The sequence below is a fragment of the Thalia democratica genome, chromosome 2, assembly GCF_965202585.1.
Source record: "Thalia democratica chromosome 2, ktThaDemo2.hap1.1, whole genome shotgun sequence".
Classification (NCBI taxonomy): Eukaryota; Metazoa; Chordata; class Thaliacea; order Salpida; family Salpidae; genus Thalia; species Thalia democratica.
The window spans coordinates 21,650,256-21,671,733 of record NC_139166.1 but is presented as its reverse complement, the minus strand read 5'-3'; the positions used below and the strand labels follow the sequence as shown (position 1 = coordinate 21,671,733).

The 21,478-nt window shown below is 27.1% G+C and overlaps 2 protein-coding genes across 2 annotated transcripts in view; one reads left to right on the top strand and one right to left on the bottom strand.

Moving 5' to 3' along the window:
• LOC145850126 (putative aminopeptidase PLBD2) overlaps positions 1 to 13,369 on the top strand; it is a 22,806-nt gene extending 9,437 nt beyond the window's left edge. Inside the window, exons 4-15 of the mRNA XM_082955271.1 lie at positions 5,566 to 5,626; positions 5,982 to 6,109; positions 6,389 to 6,504; positions 6,640 to 6,737; positions 9,682 to 9,911; positions 10,080 to 10,171; positions 10,300 to 10,463; positions 10,717 to 10,815; positions 11,029 to 11,100; positions 11,421 to 11,561; positions 12,281 to 12,430; positions 13,139 to 13,369. Of these exons, the coding sequence (XP_082811397.1) occupies positions 5,566 to 5,626; positions 5,982 to 6,109; positions 6,389 to 6,504; positions 6,640 to 6,737; positions 9,682 to 9,911; positions 10,080 to 10,171; positions 10,300 to 10,463; positions 10,717 to 10,815; positions 11,029 to 11,100; positions 11,421 to 11,561; positions 12,281 to 12,430; positions 13,139 to 13,289 (1,502 nt within the window). The 3' untranslated portion in view covers positions 13,290 to 13,369. The remainder of the gene's footprint in view (positions 1 to 5,565; positions 5,627 to 5,981; positions 6,110 to 6,388; positions 6,505 to 6,639; positions 6,738 to 9,681; positions 9,912 to 10,079; positions 10,172 to 10,299; positions 10,464 to 10,716; positions 10,816 to 11,028; positions 11,101 to 11,420; positions 11,562 to 12,280; positions 12,431 to 13,138) is intronic.
• A 5,456-nt stretch (positions 13,370 to 18,825) lies between these two features.
• LOC145850125 (putative aminopeptidase PLBD2) overlaps positions 18,826 to 21,478 on the bottom strand; it is a 14,616-nt gene continuing 11,963 nt past the window's right edge. The window contains exons 3-9 of the mRNA XM_082955270.1: positions 21,333 to 21,459; positions 21,075 to 21,166; positions 20,783 to 20,946; positions 20,432 to 20,530; positions 20,148 to 20,219; positions 19,700 to 19,840; positions 18,826 to 18,985 (exon numbers count right to left, since the gene is read on the bottom strand). Coding sequence (XP_082811396.1) covers positions 18,826 to 18,985; positions 19,700 to 19,840; positions 20,148 to 20,219; positions 20,432 to 20,530; positions 20,783 to 20,946; positions 21,075 to 21,166; positions 21,333 to 21,459 — 855 coding nt within the window. The remainder of the gene's footprint in view (positions 18,986 to 19,699; positions 19,841 to 20,147; positions 20,220 to 20,431; positions 20,531 to 20,782; positions 20,947 to 21,074; positions 21,167 to 21,332; positions 21,460 to 21,478) is intronic.

The window sequence follows — 21,478 nt, the reverse complement described above, 5'->3', positions numbered from 1 at the left end:
ACATTATTGATAGTAATCCTTATTATCTTGGGCTTTTTTTTATGTGACTTATCAGTATAATTAAATTAAAGGTCCTTCAAAATATTTTTGTTTTAGTTTACTCCTTTGCCATTGTATAAGTTTTTACAAAGTTACTATTGTAAAAATCAATTTAAGGTTTTCTTTTACGTTTTGTGTATCTAATAACAGTTATGTCTGTATTATACATTTACTAGCTCGCAATCGCAATTATTTAATTCTAAACCAATAAATACTTAATGATTAATATGTATATTTTATTACTGTCTTTTTTAAGGTGAAAAATAGATTTTTAAATAAACAAAAAACATAATATGATAGTCTATATAGTACTAAGTAGTATAACTATAAATAAATTTTAAAGGACGCTACTTGGACTTGAAGATCAGTCGGAGCACCTGGACAGACAAAAACCGAAAATCAATCTCTTTTTTATATAAATATTTTTGTTTTATCGCAAATTAAACTATCAACCTGTTACAATTTGATGTTCGCTATATATTTTTTTTAAAGCTAATAATCCTGGGTTTGAATATCAGCCGGATGTAATTTATTAACTGTTAATTTTAGTAAGGTATCCGCAAGTAGAATTTTATTAATTTAATTTTGAAAAGAAATGTCTTCAAATCATTTCTATCCTAGCATTTTTAAATGAAACAATAAGTTATGAATCATTACACGAAAAGTTGAGGATATATTTTGTGGCTTATATTTGCAACTGTAGATGCTAATGTGGGGTAAAAATAAGTTTAAATGAGCGCATTGTTATCACGAGAAATACTTTAATACACACACAAAAGAATACCAGAAAAGATATTTTAATCTATATTTTTAAAGTGAACGCCATTACGTTGAAAGCAAAAGGTCTAGAATGCTCATAAGGCTTGTCATATAACATTAAATTATGTTGAATTTTTATCAATAAAAAGATATGTTTACCCCAATCAGTCCTCAAGTTGAGACATAGAATAATTTATCAGATTAAAGCTTTTTTTAATGACCACTAGTTTTATGTCGCAAATTCACACATCTAGACTTTAAGTAAATCCGAAGAATATGTAAGTACACTGTTTTATGTATAGTTACTATATTAGCAAAATAAGAACAGGAATTTAATTTTTTCCTGACATTTAAAAAGGAATTTAAACATATTGACTTTTTCGGCATGTTCTTTAACTACTGGTTTTAAAAAAAACTCATGAAAGTTAAGTTACCGTAATTTATTTAAAGCTATCAAGTTAATAGTATTAAAACACAAATTAGTTTTTATTTTCACACATAATTGTAAAATAACATGAACACAATTTTCTTTTGGGTAGTTAGTTTATATTATCGTTTAGCAAGTATAATGTACAAATGTTTCGGTTCGTTTACGCAACTTTAAAGAAACTTGTCACAAACAGAAAAATTTTTATTATACATGCTTGGAAATTAGTTTCTACCTTAACATGCAGTCAGTTTATTGCAATTTATTGATCGCAAAAAACAGTTTGGTGTAAGGACCTGGTGTACGAAATACCTTACGGTTGTCAAGTCATACACCACGGATACAGTTTAACGTCTTTACCAGAAATGTATTCTTCGGAATGAGCATAATACAGAAAAGTATTTTAGAATTAATGTTTTTCTATTCGAACTTTCTTCATGATTTTAGATCGTGAAGTGTGATAAATACCAAAAGTTTACGGTTCGGATAATTGTATTCAGGTCTTTCTTAAATTCATGTACACAAAATAACTGCATTATTTGACCGATTATGCAAGATAGCAACTACATCTTTAATTGTTTAAATGTTAATTTTGACTAAACGACTCTAAAGTTTGCTGGAGTTTAATTTGTTGAAATCAATTTGCATCTCTTTTTTAATATGTTTCTTTTTATGAAGTACAAACTCCTTTTTATGAAGTACAAACTCTGTATTATAATAAAAAAATTAGTCAACAAATCGTTGTTTAAAAATTATAAGGTTAGTTCTGTCATAGGTGTTGTTACTACTAAAGCTAATTTATCAACGAAATTTTTTAATTTTATAAGCAAACTTAATCGTTAATACCATAAATTTACCTTATTATTAGTCGTATGACGCTTTGTTAAAATAAAATTTTGGGTTTAACTTCGATCGAAAAAATTACAACCTTTCAAAGTTTACAGTCTTGAATTTTTGTACATCTATTGATTTTTATATTTTCATTAGTTATCTTTACATTCATATTTCGTTAACTTCTGTTGAAGTACAAAATTTTAAAATACTCTATTAGATTGTTATAAGCATTCATAACGCTATCCTAAGATGTCTTAAAGAATATAACTTTATTTTTCATTGTAATTTGTACTCATCTCTTCTATTAGACTTTTTTTCCCTCTGTTCATTAGCTTTTAGAGTAATAACAATTTGCATCGTCTGCTATTGTCAAAAATGCGACAAGTATTTTATAAGAAATATCTGTATTTCTAAATTACTGTACTAAATAATAAATTACTACCAAAGCATGTGTTTATAAACTCAAAATCTGTTAATAAACTTAGCTGAAAATGGCATACATACAATCATATAATGAAAAACAGGCACTCAGTCTTGCAAAAGTCGACGCTACATTTGTGAAGGTCTAGCTCAGTATAGAGAAGAGTATATTTTTTAAGAGTTTTACAAACCGTCGTGAAAACGTTATACCAGTACGTTAATTTTGTAGTCTTCCGTTTTCAATTATTGTTTTGTTCATTAAATCTCATAATAAAATGTTCAAAAAATTTTGTCAAAGGACCTGGTGTACAAAAGAACCTTTCGGTTATAGAGTCGTACACCACATCTTTTACAATCGTTAACGAGCCGATGAATATCAAGCTTTACAATTTAAAATTTGAAAATTAAACAAATAAAACATGCAAAAAGAAAACGAAGCTAAATTGAATTCAGAAATCAGTTGTGGGAGTAATCAATGTTTTGTAATTATTTTAGTTAATTATTTAATGTTTCTACTAAGTTTTTGCGCATATTCTAGAAAAGATGAGGTGTCTTTATTAATTATTAATTCAGATCTTGACTATGACAGTTGTTTCAAACAAAATCTGTTTAGTTACATATATCATTAAATGCTATCTATTTTTCAAATATGCGTTATGTTAAATGAACTAAATCACATTATTTAATCAGATAAATCGATTTTGAAAGTTTACATAAGTTATTTGTTTCTTAACTACACAAAAGGCTTTATCGATTTATGTTTAGTTACATATATCTTTAAATGCTATCTATTTTTTAAATATGCGTTATGTTAAATGAACTAAATCACATTATTTAATCAGATAAATCGGTTTTGAAAGTTTACATAAACTATTTGTTTCTTAACTACACAAAAGGTTTTATCGATTTATGTTTAGTTACATATATCTTTAAATGCTATCTATTTTTTAAATATGCGTTATGTTAAATGAACTAAATCACATTATTTAATCAGATAAATCGATTTTGAAAGCTTACATAAATTATTTGTTTCTTAACTACACAAAAGGTTTTATCGATTTATGTTTAGTTACATATATAATTAAATGCTATCTACACTTTAAATATGCGTTATGTTAAATGAACTAAATTACATTATTTAATCAGATAAATTGATTTTGAAAGCTTACTTAAACTATTTGTTTCAAACCTACACAAAAGGTTTTATCGATTTTGTCGTTTTATTTAACAAACTAAACCCTGATATTTTATTTTTAAGAAAAATTTAAATGAATTATAAACTTTTAACTAAATTAATCAAAATACCTGCTACTTAAAACTTTATTTATTATATAGAAAACTTCATACAAGTACTATTAAAAAGTATCAATGTTGAATGAAACTGTTTGCTTTATTAAGTGTCAGCTTTAAAAAGTTTTTTTTTTATTATAAAACAACACTTTTAATTTTCTTTTTGACATAGTTTTTCGTAGGCACATATACGAATTTAATTTGTTTTTGATTGTACAATTGGATTTGTTTTCTTATCAGCATAAGTAATACATATACATGTTCTTAAGTTTTTTATTTATTTATTATAAGTATCGAAAGTAAAATAAATTTTTCTAATATGGCTATTGACAATTTGTAATTTCAAAAACCTTAACAACCTTTATTAAGAACTTGTAAAATAAAAACGATGCTGACCTTTCGGCAGCAACGTTCAAAACTTATGACATCAGTGGAACTGAAAAAAAATCATTACTAGGCAAAAACTCTGACTCTCTTGAGGTAGCCTAAAAAATTTTTTGGTAAAAAAAAAAGGCGTCCGACTTTCGTCGAACACCTTGGAAAAAAATATAGGATGAAAAGTTGGAAAAAAATTTGAGCAAAAAAGCCGTCCGAATTCGCCCGCGGGCGAATTCGGACGGCTTTTTTGCTCAAATTTTTTTCCAACTTTTCTTCCTATATTCCCTCGACCCTTCTCAAAACCCAAAAATTCATTTTCAACAATTTTTCCAAAAAACAGACCTCCCGCTCTTTTACAAATATTTTCTCGAACCTCCTGCTTCCCTTCCAAAACATTTCGCTTCAACTGACCTCTGACTTTGAAAGCGACCATGAGATTATGCCGCTTTTTTACAAGTTACATTTTGAGTGCTTCGCAATTTCTGGTATCTCGCCTACTCTGCTTCAGTCGCCCCGTCCGAACCTTCACCTCTAGAAATGCTTTACTTTTTGCACTCAAACGTACTTTTAACTGGGCTGAATCATGTCACAGCTCGTTCATATACTGCTACGCCTTGCGAGAGAGCGGCTTTCATGCTCAACGGCTTGCTTAGGACGGTACCTGCCTTGCTCTCGCTTTACGTTCCCTATTTAATCAGGTCTGCTATACAACCTTTGACCGCCTAGCTGCGGTGTTTCGACTCCAGCTCGAGTCGACAGCCACGTCGACTCCAGCTATAACCTGTATGCCAGCAAAAACAATAACAAACAGCCCGCCTTGACGACGTCTACCCGCTAAGACGTCTAGGGATTTATTCATTACAGCTTTACACTGTAAAATCCCTAAGCTGACTAGGTCGTCAGCTTGCTTTTTTTCACATTCAAGTACCTTTCTTAATAGTGTAGCATTAAGTATACGCGTATGATGCTCAAATGTTGCTGTTGAAATATTGTATTGTGGCTACCTCAAGAGAGTCAACCTATTCTTTTCTTCAACTTTTTTAAACTTTTTTTTATTCTTAATAAAACTTATCTACATGCTAATTTAATAAATTTTTATCTGTTTTCTTTGTTAAAAAACGCGTTTAAAGTTTTTCAGTTCATATTTTCATAAGTTTAATTTGTTACAATCAAATAAAAATATAAAAGTAGCGATAAATAAATAAAAGATTAAACTTGCATATGTTGTTTTAAAACGTTTAGAAAAGCATTAACTAAAAACTGTAATGTTTTATTAACAGAATGAATATACTAACTTGTTTAGTACTTTTTTTTTCAATTTTTACCAAAGTTCATAGTAATACAAAATGGACTACATATTTGTTTAAACATGATGTGCATCAAAACAAAATAATTCAATTCAAAACAACAAAACTGAGATAATTTTGGCAAAACTGATATTTTAAGAGCTGCATTTAAAAACAGTATAAAAGAAAATGGGTTAGCTTTGTTAGATAACCTGCGTGTGTCTTCTATTAAGTTTTTTAATTAAAAGATGCTTATTTTTTTGGAGACTTTTTAATATGCAGAAAATGTTTTTATATACTATAGTTTTGGTATTTAAACTCAGTTTTCTTCATAATAATTATAAAACACATACAAATACTACTAAAATTGGTTTTCTTAATTAAATAATATAGAAGTCAAATAAAAAATTAAAAGTTTAAAGGACTTAAAATTTTACGAATTTGAGTAAAAACAAATATTACTTTAATTAAAAAAAGATTTTTGAAGACATTATAAGTAAGTATGAAAAATGTTAATACTTTAGTAAATTCTATTATACTTTACAAAGGTTTTCCTTTATTGACATTAAAACAAATTCAAAATTCAACAATTCAATGCAAGCCTATGTCGCTGGTTTCGCGGAAGGAATACTAACAAAAAACCTGATAAAACAAAAAATTGAAAACTCAAAATCAGGTTTCTATACTTTAATAAATGTAACAGATAACTTTTAATTTCTAACGATAGTCAAAAACTTATAAACATGTTTTGAAAAACACCTAAATTTAAAAATTTGTGTATGAAACAAAGCCTAAAGAGTTTATTTAAAAGCTTGTCAACTTTTTCGTTTTAAACAAAACAAAAGTACTTTTCCGGAACAATCAGACAAGCTGAAAAATTGTTAATTAAAAAGTTATTGTTGTTTAATTATGTATAAGAATAAAACATTATTACTTACAAGGAACTAAAACACAGGTCACTGTCCCAAAGTTTCGAAAAACTGCCCTCGTCTCAAGAGGTTTTTCAGAGAAAACTTGGACTACATGTACAGTATGATCGATCAAAACCCAAAAAGTGACTACTGGCAACAAGTACATTAGTTAAAAAAATAATAATATTAAGTAGTAAATAATAAGTTTTTGACCCTGGGCATACCGATAAAAATAATTATTTTACTTGTGGTTTTTTACGATCAACATAACTGTGTAATTTTTTTAACTACCTAGGTCCGTCTCATATTGTTACAATTACAAGGTTTAGAAGACGGTTACAATGGAAAGGAAAATATAGACTTGAGCCTACGGATTGACCCGTACGGATTATTGTGAGTTTTGTAAATTTTGAAGGAATACAGGAAAATGTTTTAATATTGTCGTCGTTTTCTACCGTTAACAATCAAATTTACAGTTTATGCAAGAATCTCTTATTCGTTTAGTTATAATAATACATGTCGAAAAAGATGTGACTAGCTAAAGACAAACTGAATACAAATACTATGGCTTTATCATTATATCTAACTTATTTTTACATAGTTTTAAGACAACTGAGTTTACTCTAATGCTAGATAGTTTATTCAACAAGTTTGTTTAAAAACAAATTTATTTTTTGTTGTTTAATTTGTCAAAAAAGTTAAAGATGACAATTAAAACTTCAGATTATTAATTTAAAAAACAGATGATTTCCTGACATAAAACATACAGCCTTATTTTTCATTCAAAAAGAAAAAAAGTCATACAAGATTTTTTATTACTTTTTACTTATCAGGCTTTACTTTTAAGAAAAAGACATGTAATATATTATGTTTTAAAACATATTTTGACAATAAATAAATGTATACAAACCTCAACGCTTAAATTTAATTTGTATAAAAATAAAACTAAATTTTATTATATATTGCTTTTTCAATGAAAAATGTAATAATGACCAAGTTTTTCCATTAACATGCTTCTTTCTTTACGTTTTTGTTTAAAACGAAATAATTTTAACAGACCTGTTTGAAATATTTCTAAAACATATAAAACAGTCTTTTTCTAATCTAACATTTAGTAATTTATTTATTTTATATGAAATTTCCTGCTGCAATTGTATAAACATATATTAGAATTATAAAAAGTGGTACATTTTTTTATTTTTAAAAATTATGACATAACTAATTACTTATATAAAGTTTAATAAAAATTACTTTTTAAATTATGACTAATAATGATAAACTTATCGTTTCCAGTAAAACCTATTGTTAGTATTTAAAATATATTGATCTAAAAATAATTTAAGCTAATCAAATTTTTATTTTTCGGTTGGTTGTTGGTTACTCTTGTAAAAGGTAAATCAAATTATCATGCTTTATTTATCTTAAAACACATTTTTTCTAAATTTAGCTGACAAATTAATTTTTATTTTGTTTTTTAAGCACATTTAAAACGTTTAAAAGCTAATAACTATGAGAAACTTATGCATAAAAACTTCAAATATCTTTTAGTTTTTAAAAGTAACAAAGTTAAATGCTTACTTGTACTTCTTCAAACTCATTGTTCTTCGAGAAAATAAAATTTTATCACACTAGTAACTTTTATTCTGATGATTAAAAAAAGTTATTGAGTATTCAAACAAAAGAAACTTCATATATAAAATTTTATGTAACTTGAAGAACAGAGTTGGTTTTTTTTAATAATCTTATTTTTTTTGTTTTTACGCAAAAATATATAACTCAATTTCATGTACTATATTTATATTATTGTTTTGGAGTAGAACACAACAGGAGTATATAATCTAAGTTAAGAAATAACTTTTAACAACAAAAATAAGTATCAAATTTATATTGTTATCACATTTAGTGACTTTATACAAGTTAAAACAATTTACTATAAGTTTTAAAAGCAATTTTTTTATACTAATGAAACACTTTTAAATGGTCAATGGAGGAAAAAACGTAGTAAACTTAGCACAATTAAAACATCTTACATACCTATGTATTTTATTAAAATTTGCTTTTTTGCATACATGCTTTAGTTTAGAAAAAAAGTTTAAATGTTTTCAAAAAATAATATATTGTTTTGTGTGTGTAAAACTTTTTATACTTTTTCATGATCTCAAAAGTAAAAAAATATACCTAAAGTATCGAATGTGATTATATTGCATTAATGTATACTTAGCTTTGTTTATTAATGCTTTTGATTTAGGTATTAGTCTAAATGTTTTCACAAAAATACATGTTATTGTGTGTAGAAATTTTTTTTTTACTTTTTCATGTTAAACTCCAAAAGTAAAAAAAAGACGGTTACCTAAAATATAGAATGTGATTAAATTGCAATGATGTATACTCCGCTCTTATTATTAATGCTTTAGATTTAGGTAAGAGTTAAAATATTTTCAAAAAAAACATATTATTGTGTGTATAAATTTTTTAGTACTTTTTCATAAAAAACTTCTAAAGTAAAAATAATATACACGACCACTTAAAATACTGATTATGATTAAACTGCATAAATGTATACTCATCTTTATACTGTTTAATAAGCAATCATTAATAATTAAAATTTAAACCATTTTTTTTAATGCTTCAAATTTTTTGTTATTGATATTTTATTTCAACTTCATTATGCGATAATTATTCATACTAATGTGTTGAAAAGTATTATTTTGTATTTATAGATAGTAGAACAAGTTTAAAACATTAGCCTGTTACGATTAGTTACATATTTCAACTTAATACATTTTTACAGTACTTTGTTAATTTTTTTTTCTCACAACACTTAATAAAAATATTAATAAAACCAAAATTTTGGAAAAAAAAAAACTTTTTTTACAATCATTGTAATTAAATCCTGTAACAAAAAAAAACATCAAAATCTGTATCATAACTTTTAATAAACTTTTATGCACGCAAGAGCCTTAAATTATTTTAGGCTCAAGTTTGCTTAAAATATCAATAAAATAAACGAGATGTTACTTAAGAAACTTGACAAAATTAATATTTTAATTGACTTTTAAAGAAAAATAGTTTCTTCTGCAACTGCTAACATTTTTTATACTTAACGCAGTTCAAATCTACATAAACCAACTCTCAAGCGATAACGAGTCCATTTAAAGGGATAAAAGTTAAAGTAGTTAGTTGAATGGATATAAGTGTAGATTTTTATTAAAAAGTTAATCAAACAAACAAAGTTTTATTTATAAAATTTAGCAGTAAGATAATTTAAATCGAATTTAGAAATTTTACTTAAACTTTACTAAACACCCAATGTGAGAACAATTTAAACCAATCACAGCCAGCTTTCGAGCGATCACGAGGTAAAAGAAATTCTGTTCGCCGTCAGCCCCGCAAATTTCAGGAGGTCTTCAGAAAACTCCCTCCCCACCAACCCACTCGAGTGCTCGGCCCTGGTCAAGCTTCTGCCAGATTTCACCGATTTACTGGTCGGTCACGCCACCTGGCGGCCCTACTCGACCATGCTGAAGATCATGAAGAAGTACCACTTTCATTTCACCAAACACGACGGTTTGTTTCTCCTTAATAAAAAAAAAGTGTTTTTAAGCGAGCTGGAAGGTTAGTAGTTTGTTTTGTGCATAAAAAAACTATTACTTACGATAAAATACAAAGGCGTATAGAGTTTTAGCATGGAATTTTTATGTATGAGTAGCATTACTTACAAAATCACGTCCACAGGTACTGAGTACGCAGGGAACAAAGTGGCTTACAACAGCGAGCCTGGGTATTTGTTTTCATCCAACGACTGGTACATCATGTCGTCCGGTCTGGTGAGAACGAGCATTTGTAACATAACTGCATGTTGGAACTGTTGCTTTTTCAAAACTCCTTAAACATTTGGCACTAGTTTTAAGAACCAGCTTTAGTTTCTGTAAACAAAAACTCGTGTTACCCGAAGGTGACCATGGAAACCACGATTGGAAACAGGAACGACGAAAGGGCGAAGAGTTTCGTGGGGGCCAGGGGGAGGTTGTTGGAGTGGGTGAGGAACCTGGTTGCCAACAGGATGGCGTCCAGCGGATCCGAGTGGTGCCAAGTGTTTCGGCGGCACAACAGCGGGACGTTTGAAATTTTATTTATTTTGATTTAATTTTTTTCATCCAGTTTTTGATTAACTTATATCTTAGAAACTATTTTATATAATGTTATATATGTCTGCACAGAGAGCTTTACTATTAGGAGAAAATCAAAAACATTGCCCCGCGCTTAGAACACTTGGTGTATTAATTAAATCTAAATATATTATTTTTTGTTATTTGATTAACCTTTATTTGTAATGTTTTTTTAATATATGAGCTAATTCTTGGTTAATTAGGTACAATAACCAGTGGATGGTAGTTGATTACAACAAGTTCGTTCCTGGGAGGAAACCTTCCAAAAACGATGGACTGCTGTACGTTCTCGAGCAAATTCCGTGAGTTTACTTTTGAAAGTTCATACATATCTATAAGTTTCTAGCTGTGCTTTATTTGAAGAAGCCATTGTTTTACGTAAATAAAGACAATTAAGCTAATTTAAAGTTTTGTAAAGCTCATTATTCAATTCACAAATGTTGTTTTAAAGACAGTTTGTTATTTGGTTTTATGTAAAGCAATCTACTTAATACGCACTATTTCAATGCTTTCAGAGGTCTTATACATTATAGAGATATGAGTGACAGACTCGTTGAAAAAAATTACTTTCCAAGTTACAACTATCCGTGAGTATTTTAACTTTCAAAGTAAACTTTATTCATAGCTTCAATATTTTTGCTTACTTTGTAGTTGCTAAATTGCTAACATTAAAATTGTGCAAAGTTTCTGCTATTCATTAAACAAGTTTTTGTTAAAACTTCAAGCATAAACTTTTCAAAATTGTTGAATTTATTAGTACTTCACTTTATTTCGATGTTTTTTTAAACTATAAAAAGCAGTTGAAATTATACTTTAACTTTTTTTTTGTTATATAAATATGTTATAACTTGTTTTTTATTATACACTAGAAACAGTTTGAAAGTGCGTTCTCATTTAAACTAAACAGGTACTTTGAAAAAGTACAGCGCGAAGGAGGTTTCTTGGATAAAAACGGTAAATCAAGCTACGATTCAAAACCAAGGGCTAAAATATTTGCTCACTACCAATCGAATGTGACAGATGTTAGAAAAATGTTCAAACTAATGAGGTAATGTAATATTTAGTGCTTTTATGTATATTAAGTATGTGTACTGTGTATACTTTTTGAACTATTCAAAACAATGTTAAAGAGTAGACTTAATATAAAAAGTTACAATTGTTTTTTACAGAACTAACGATCTAGTTTTTGTTTGTCTTTTTTAAAACGTTTTATACAAGTGTATAGCATTGTGAACGACCTAACTAATTGCAACTAAACAAAATAAAATATGTAGTTAGTTATAATTATTAGTTAGCAAAAACCGTAGGTTAGTAAATAATTCTTATATTTTCTTAAATAACTACTTAAAAAACTGTGTAATTAGGTACTACTTTGTTATTTTATTTAACGACGCTTTAAAGCATTACAAAAACAAAAATTAGCTTTTAAAAATGTTTCTTTACAAAATAAAGTTCACTAAAAGGAGAACTTAATACAATTTTAAGTCTAATATAAGTTTAGTTATAACAATAGTTTTTATTTGTATAACAATTGCATATAATGTTCTTTTAAAGCTTTTTTTTTTTGATCCTGTAATCGGTTTATAAACAAATTGTATTTATACTACACTCTACCATTGTTGTTCTCCAAAAAAAATTAAAGAAAAATGTTATTTAGAGGTCGTTTTGAAAAAAATCATCAATTTATTCATATTAATTATTAACTGACAGGCTAAAAAATTGATAAATTAATGAATTTTTGTACACCATTCCATTTTTCATTCGCAGAAAGAACGACTACAAACACGACCCGCTGCAAGGTGGTTGGGCGAGCAACGCGATCGCTTCCAGGTACGATTTGAATGACGTGTACGGAGGACTGACGTCACAGCTCTTCGGCGCCACCGACGCAAAAGTGACCAGTTACAGCTTGCACAAGTTTGTTTGATAAGAATAACTTAAGTTGCTGTGTTAGTTTAATATATATGTTGGTATAAATATATTTGAGATGAAAAACTGTATGCATAAGATAACATTAAGAAGAATTTAGACTTTTGAAAGTAAAAAAAACTAGTTCTTAAGATAAATGAAAGTGCTTTGTTAAAAAGGGTTAATTTAGAGAAAAGTTAAATGTAAACGCTTAAAAACTTTAAAAAATAGCACGTCGTATAATTGGTTAAAAAAAACTATTTTTAAGCATGCTGTTGTTCTAAAATACAACAATAAAGTTGTGATTTTATTGTGCACATGTAGAAAAAAAATATAAAAACTAGAATTCAAACAATCTTTAAATGACATTTTAACTTTTTTTACTATACAAATTTTTACGAATCGTAAAAAGATATAATAAACTGCAAAAATATTTCTTTCCGACTGTAAAATAGATCGCTTTGGTATGAAATTTCAACTAGCTTTATAGCCTGTAATAAAATCTTTATTATTTTTGAGCTTAGGATTTAAACTAAAGAATTAGGACTATAAGATTAAAATAGTTATCAATAAAAGTATAATCAGACTAAAAGTTAAAAAAAATTAAAAAAACTATTTTAGTGATTGTCGTACTCTGGTGATCTGTAGTATCTAAAAGTTTTAACCTAGCAGACTACTACAAAACAAAACTTTTTAATCATAATGATTTTTCTTCAGTAACTTAAGCATGGTTGCCGAGTGCGGACCAACACACGACCAGGTACCACCTTTCAAATGGTCCGACCACAAAAACGCCCCGGACAAGCACGAGGGACAACCAGACGTTTTTGACTTCAAACCAATACTAGTCGAATGGTTGAATGATTAGGTTGATACTGAATCTAAAATGGTTGTAGACCTTTATCGCAAATAACTTCTTCTTTAAGATTAGTCAGTTGTTTAAAAGTGGCATTTAAAAACTGTTGTTATAAAATATTTTTTTTCTATCACTAAAATGTCACCAAATCTGTTGATACACATAAGTTTGTTTTGAATTGTATAAAGTTGGTTTCTTAAACGAATCCATCTGTGTTTAAGAGAAAGTTAAGCGTGTGACAAAGCTTAATTTTAATTGTTACAAAAAGAAAATTGTGTTTAGCATGAAAACTAATTGATTTTCTTCTGTTTTATTATTTTAAGTTTTGTGGTTATAGTGTTTATTTAAACCCTGATTTGAAATTAAACAATCAACATATTCATGTAAAAGTCTATGATCTTTTTATTTAATGTGCATTTGAATCTTAAACACGTTAAATACAGTAACAATAACTTGTTAAAATTGTTTTTTTACAAACTTCATGTTAGTATTTTATTTTATGTTCAACATTATTATTTTTTTAAAGATGATTAAAAAGGTTGTTGAAAAATTTGACAATTACTTAATAACTTTCACATCAAATAACAATTTTTTTATGCTAAATAATTTTAAGATAAATGAGTCATAACTTTAATTTTCAAAAAAACAATTAGAAAAAATTATGTTTACAATGTGGTATAGCTTCTTAAAATTTCTTGTATAGGTTATTATATTAAAAGCAATTAAAAAACAATCAGACTGACAAATAAAACTTCTTATTTTATTTAATGCTTTATCTAAAATAGTAACTATTATTATGACAAGTTCCAAATTAGTGATCAAAAGCATGACAAGTTTCAAATGTTACAAAAATAATTTATAAAATACTAAAGGTTAGTTTTTTAGTAAGGCAGTGTTTCGGCAAAATGTATTTTTACAATATTTAAAAAAAAGTTCTACTTTAAAATTATAAAATAATTTAACAATTGTAAGTGTATGTGAACTTTGAGCGTGTAGTATTGACGAAATATTTGGAAAACAGTATAAGTTTAAAATTCTTCTAGACATAACAAATTAGTAAACTTTATACTAAAAAAAAACAAATCACATTTGTCAGTAAAGTTGATGCCTCGATGATATTTAAGCTTTTTGTTCAACTTTTAATACAACAGATACATTTTATTATTATTCTAACATTTGAGTATTGCATCGTAAATTATTTCCTAGTAGACTTTTAAACTTAAAAGCTTCTTTAGTTTGTTCAAATGATTTTGCAAAGACAAAATATACAGGTTACACCTACATTTACCGAAAAATTCAGTTAGAATAACATATCAGTTGTGTTAAGCAAGGTTTATTTGTATTGAAACTTATTAAGAAAGTTTAAGTAGCAGTTTTAAAACCAAGACATATTAAGAATTATAAAAAATCTTGAAAAAAGTTTTGAAACTAATATAAAAGAGGGAAATTTACCAGAAACCTAAAATCGAACGCCGCGTGATGCTTGTGGTGAAAGTTTTCAGGCGCAATCAGCAAGAAGGGTTTTTGTATTGGTCGCGGTTTTTGCAGTATCTCTTTGAAAATACGTTTAATGTTATATATTTACTTAAGCCAATAAAGTTACAGATTTTTAAATAAAAATTTAGTGTTTTAAAAAATATTACTTTATGATTTCTGATATGTTTTAAAGTATGTATGAACAAATTAAAAACTTTATTTAAATTTATGTTTATTTAAAAAAATAAATTTAATAAATATAGCAACTACTTTATAAACTAAATGTTTTGCTAATTCATCCTTTGTTCAAGTACTTTGTTTTGAAGTTAAACAAAACACAGTTCTTACAACTACATAATGCACTTTAAAAATAAATTCATAAATGTTACAAAGTGAAACTTTTTACCTTGTCTCACAACAATAAAACACTAACTACAACATTTTTTGTGTTATTTAATTAGCTAGTAAAATAAGCAATGTTTGTTATCCATGCAGTTTACTTTAATATTATTAACTCATTTGATAAACAATTCATAATACTAATCTAGTAAATATTAAAAAGTATGATACAAGAATCAATAAGAATTTCCTTTATAAATACTTTTTTATTCTTATGAATAGACAGTCAAGTACAGTAAGGGCAATAATATGGAACGCACTTTAATAGATACGCACTAAGTATTGAAAATAAGATGAATTTTTTTTTATAATTTTTGATGTTTTATTAGATAAATTAATTAAATGAACGCAAAAACGATTTTAAAATATTTTATGATAACATAAAGCTGTTATTTTTTAAATAACTTAAACAATAAACTAAGCGTGTAAAACTTTTGTTAACATAATAAAAAATTAGCTATTTTTCAATTTAAAAAAACTAAATCTTGTCTAAAGCTGTAAGGTACACGTTTAACGTAACGTACGTCTTTTTGTAAAATAAAGTTTGTTTACCTATTTAAAAGTTTTTCAGAAATTTTACATTCAAAAACAATGTTCACAAAGTTTTAACAAAGCAGACAAAATCATTTTTTTGGTTTCCCAAAACTTTCTGCTGTTTTATAAATTAATTCCGATCAAATGCAAATAAATAGTGACAAATACTGACACTTGATTGAGTTAAGTAACCAAAAGTTGCTTAAATTCATGTTTTATCAGTATGAACTTTGTTACGATTTATAAACCTAATTGAAGTGTCTGTTATTTGTGGATTTTTTTAAATTTTAATTAGTATGATGTTTATCATAATATTAGATAGTATAACAAATTTATAAATGATTTTATTTAGTATATTTAAATTTTGTTTTTAACTATAAGAATTTAATAATATCGTTTATTAAACAAACTTTTCAAACTCTTTTTGTCATTAATCTAAATTAAACTAATTATCTTAAAAGCTGTTTCTTCTATTTAAAGCTCTTTATTCAAAAAGTGTTAAGATTTATAATATTTAAAGTAACTAAACAGGCTACTTTTTACTATATTGTTGTGGTTATTTTTACTAAGATGTTTCAACAATTTTACAAAAATCTTACAAGAAAAATTTAGATAGCCATGTAAAATGCGGGTTTGTTATTTCGAGTTAATGTCAAAAAATAGAAAAAATTTGAAAGTTTTTAATAAGTATTTATTTTAAAAGGTAATTTATTTAAATCATCAATATTTTGTGTTACTAAAACCAACAATTTTTAAGTTTATACAGTTGCGATTTAAAACAAGTTCTCATATTTTTAGAAGCTTTAATCATTTCGCAGTTTGATATATAATAGTTTAATTTCAGAACAATTTTTTCTATTTTTATCAAAAATTTTTGTTTGCATCTTCTAGTATAAATAAACTAAATAAAAAAACATGCCTGTAAAGTTCGATTGAACTAAGTAGCTAAAGTTAAACGAAATTTTATTTAAAAAGCTACAAAAAAAAACTACACTCACCTTTTGTTTTGGAAAAATGTGCACGAGATAATTAGAATTGTATATAACTTTTAATGTGAAATATTATAATATAGCTTATTATCAGTGAAAATAAAATTTAAAAACAATTTATAGGTTTTAAAGTTTTTTGTTGCAATTTTCAAAAGAACTATACTGTTTTAAAAACTATTTTGGTGATTTTAAACTTTACAAGATCTAAAAAAACTTTTTTTACTAATTAAATACTAGAAACTAATTAAACAAAAGGTTTTAGGAATATTTGATTGACAATAAACAATACTTTAGCTGCAACGAGAAACTATTTCATTTATTTTAAGTAAAATTTCTTTTATAGTAGTAGACTGAATATAGTAAAATTTTAATAATTTAAAAATCAGACTTGTTTTCAATTTTACTAAATAAATAAAATGACTCAAACTCTTTCTTTTCCAATATATTTCATCAATTTTCGTCAGAGAAAATACAATTGAAACAATAAACTAAGATAAAACACAAACAATATATATTACACAACATAGTAAATAATCAATTAAATAATTTCAAGCGTAATCAACATAAGTAAAATTTAAATAAGAATGGGTTCAATAAAACTCTACGTGTTAATTTATAAAAGTTAAGCGTTTATTTAAAAAAACATTTCACTAAACTGAAGTAGTTCCATTTAGTACCTATTGTCTACATATTTGATAAAATTACCAAAAGGGGGACAAAACTTCTATGAAAATATAGTTGCTAAAAGATAAAGTCTTTAAATAAAAAGTTATTAGGTTTGTTTATAATTTTATGCTAGTACATATGTGTTTCATATTTTTTAACATTTAGTTTCTTAAACCTTTATAGGTAAGCGAGAGATTACTTTTTTGTGTTTAATGTAAATCTGTTCCCTGGTACTGGTTTTTAGCGAATTTTTAAATGTTTATTAACACTTCTAAAAATGGTTGTTTTATCATTTGGTTTGTAAACAAAACAATTGTTGTCTCTTATTGCTTATACTTTAATACAGAGGCAGTCACAATTAAAACCAAGTAAGTTGTTATGTTTGAATATTGTTATGAAAGTATTCTGTAAGATTGGAAAAAATTTTGTAAAAGGTTGTTTAAAAATTGTTTAATTTTATGTGGCTTTTAGTGACTTTTAAATTAATGTAAATTTCAGAACTATATCCACTGTGCTCCTGGTCTTCAATGAGGAAAATCATCAAAAACCAAATGACACCCAACTGAACAATTTACTTGATTTTGTACTACATCAAATAATTAAGTGTACAACTTTCTTCGTTTTATACATAATAAGTATTGTTTATCAAAAACTGATTATTTTAAACAATTTACTATGGATGTTATAGAAAAAAAACACAATTTTACGAACTTTGGTTTAAATTGATAGTTTTTTCCCAGTCAATACAATTTTTATTAATTCACAATCAATTGTATAGAATTGTTTAAATAGTTAAGTTAGATTTGTGTACTAAATTTTTGTAGTATATTAAGTCTGCTCGGCTAAAACTTTTAAATACTACAGGTCACCAGAGTACGACAATCACTTCAGTAGTTTTTTAATTTTCTTTAATTTTTAGTCTGATTATACTGTTATTGATAACTATTTTAATCTTATAGTCTTAATTCTTTAGTTTAAATCCTAGGCCAGAAAAAATAAAAAATTATTTATATACAGGCTATCAACCTTGTTTGAATTTCATACCAAAGCGATCTATTTTACAGTCGGAAAAAATATTTTTGCAGTCTATCATATCTTTTTACGATTCGTAAATACTAGTAGAATAAAAAGAGTATAAAGTCTATTCGAAGATAGTTTAAATTATAGTTTTTATATTTTTTACTATTTGTACATAATGAAATCACAACTTCAGTGTTGTTTTTTAGAACAACAGCATGCTTAAAAATAGTTTTTTTTATTTAACTCTACGACGTGCTAATTTTTAAAGTTTTTAAACATTTACCTTTAACTTTTACCTAAATTAATCCTTTTAATCAAACAACTTTCATTTATTTTAAGAACCAGTTTATTTACTTTCAAAAGTCTAAATTCTTCGTAGTGTTATCTTACGCATACAGTCATCTCAAACATATTCATACCGATATATATATATTAAACTAACACAGCAACTCAAGTTATTCTTATCAAACAAACTTGTGCAAGCGGTAACTGGTCACTTTGGCGTCGGTGGCGCCGAAGAGCTGTGACGTCAGTCCTCCGTACACGTCATTCAAATCGTACCTGGAAGCGATCGCGTTGCTCGCCCAACCACCTTGCAGCGGGTCGTGTTTGTAGTCGTTCTTTCTGCGAATGAAAAATGGGATGGTGTACAAAAATTCGATAGTTTATCAATTTTTTAGCCTGTCAGTTAATAATTAATATGAATAAATTGATGATTTTTTTCAAAACGACCTCTAAATAACATTTTTCTTTAAGTTTTTTTGGAGAACAACAATGGTAGAGTGTAGTATAAATACAATTTGTTAATAAACCGATTACAGGATCAAAAAAAATAAGCTTCAAAAGAACATTATATGCAATTGTTATACATATAAAACTATTGTTATAACTAAACTTATATTAGACTTAAAATTGTATTAAGTTCTCCTTATATGTGAACTTTATTTTGTAAAGAAACATTTTTAAAAGCTAATTTTTGTTTTTGTAGTGCTTTAAAGCGTCGTTAAATAACAAAGTAGTACCTAATTACACAGTTTTTTAAGTAGTTATTTAAGAAAATATAAGAATTATTTACTAACCTACGGTTTTTGCTAACTAATAATTATTACTAACTACATATTTTATTTTGTTTAGTTGCAATTAGTTAGGTCGTTCACAATGCTATACACTTGTATACGACGTTTTAAAAAGGACAAACAAAAACTAGATCGTTAGTTCTGTAAAAAACAATTGTAACTTTTTATATTAAATCTACTCATTAACATTGTTTTGAATAGTTCAAAAAGTATACACAGTACACATACTTAATATACATAAAAGCACTAAATATTACATTACCTCATTAGTTTGAACATTTTTCTAACATCTGTTACATTCGACTGGTAGTGAGCAAATATTTTAGCCCTTGGTTTTGAATCGTAGCTTGATTTACCGTTTTTATCCAAGAAACCTCCTTCGCGCTGTACTTTTTCAAAGTAGCTGTTTAAAATAAATGAAAACACACTTACAAACTATTTTCAGTGTATAATAAAAAACAAGTTACAAAATATTTATATAACAAAAATAAAGGTTAAGTTTAACTTCAACTACTTTTATAGCTTTTAAATAAAGTGAAGACTAATAAAATCAACGACTTTAAAATGTTTTGCTTGAAGTTTTAACAAAAACTTGTTTAATGAAAGGCAGAAACTTTTCACAATTTTAATGTTAGCAATTTAGCAACTACAAAGTAAGCAAAAATATTGAAGCTATGAATAAAGTTTACTTTGAAAGTTAAAATACTCACGGATAGTTGTAACTTGGAAAGTATTTCTTTTCAACAAGTCTGTCACTCATATCTTTATAATGTACAAGACCTCTGAAAGCATTAAAACAGTGCGTTTTGAATAGAATGTGTAACATGAAATCAAATAACAAACTGTCTTGAAACAATATTTGTGAATTCAATAATGAGCTTTAAAAAACTTAAAATTAGCTTAATTGTCATTATTTACGTAAAAGAGTGGTTTCTTCAAATAAAGCACAACTAGAAACTTATACATATATATGAACTTTCAAAAGTAAGCTCACGGAATTTGCTCGAGAACGTACAGCAGTCCATCGTTGTTGGAAGGTTTCCTCCCAGGAACGAACTTGTTGTAATCAATTACCATCCACTGGTTATTGTACCTAATTAACTAAGAATTAGCTCATATATTAAAAAAACATTACAAATAAAGGTTAATCAAATAACAAAAAATAATATATTTAGATTTAATTAATACACCAAGTGTTCTATGCGCGGGGCAATGTTTTTGATTTTCTCCTAATAGTACAGCTCTCTGTGCAGACATAAATAACATTATATAAAATAGTTTCTAAGATATAAGTTAATCAAAAACTGGATGAAAAAAATTAATCAAAATAAATAAAATTTCAAACGTCCCGCTGTTGTGCCGCCGAAACACTTGGCACCACTCGGATCCGCTGGACGCCATCCTGTTGGCAACCAGGTCCCTCACCCACTCCAACAACCTCCCCCTGGCCCCCACGAAACTCTTCGCCCTTTCGTCGTTCCTGTTTCCAATCGTGGTTTCCATGGTCACCTTCGGGTAACACGAGTTTTTGTTTTCAGAAACTAAAGCTGGTTCTTAAAACTAGTGCCAAATGTTTAAGGAGTTTTGAAAAAGCAACAGTTCCAACATGCAGTTATGTTACAAATGCTCGTTCTCACCAGACCGGACGACATGATGTACCAGTCGTTGGATGAAAACAAATACCCAGGCTCGCTGTTGTAAGCCACTTTGTTCCCTGCGTACTCAGTACCTGTGAACGTGATTTTGTAAGTGATGCTTCTCATACATAAAAATTCCATGCTAAAACTCTATACGCCTTTGTATTTTATCGTAAGTAATAGTTTTTTTATGCACAAAACAAACTACTAACCTTCCAGCTCGCTTAGAAACTTTTTTTTTATTAAGGAGAAACAAACCGTCGTGTTTGGTGAAATGAAAGTGGTACTTCTTCATGATCTTCAGCATGGTCGAGTAGGGCCGCCAGGTGGCGTGACCGACCAGTAAATCGGTGAAATCTGGCAGAAGCTTGTCCAGGGCCGAGCACTCGAGTGGGTTGGTGGGG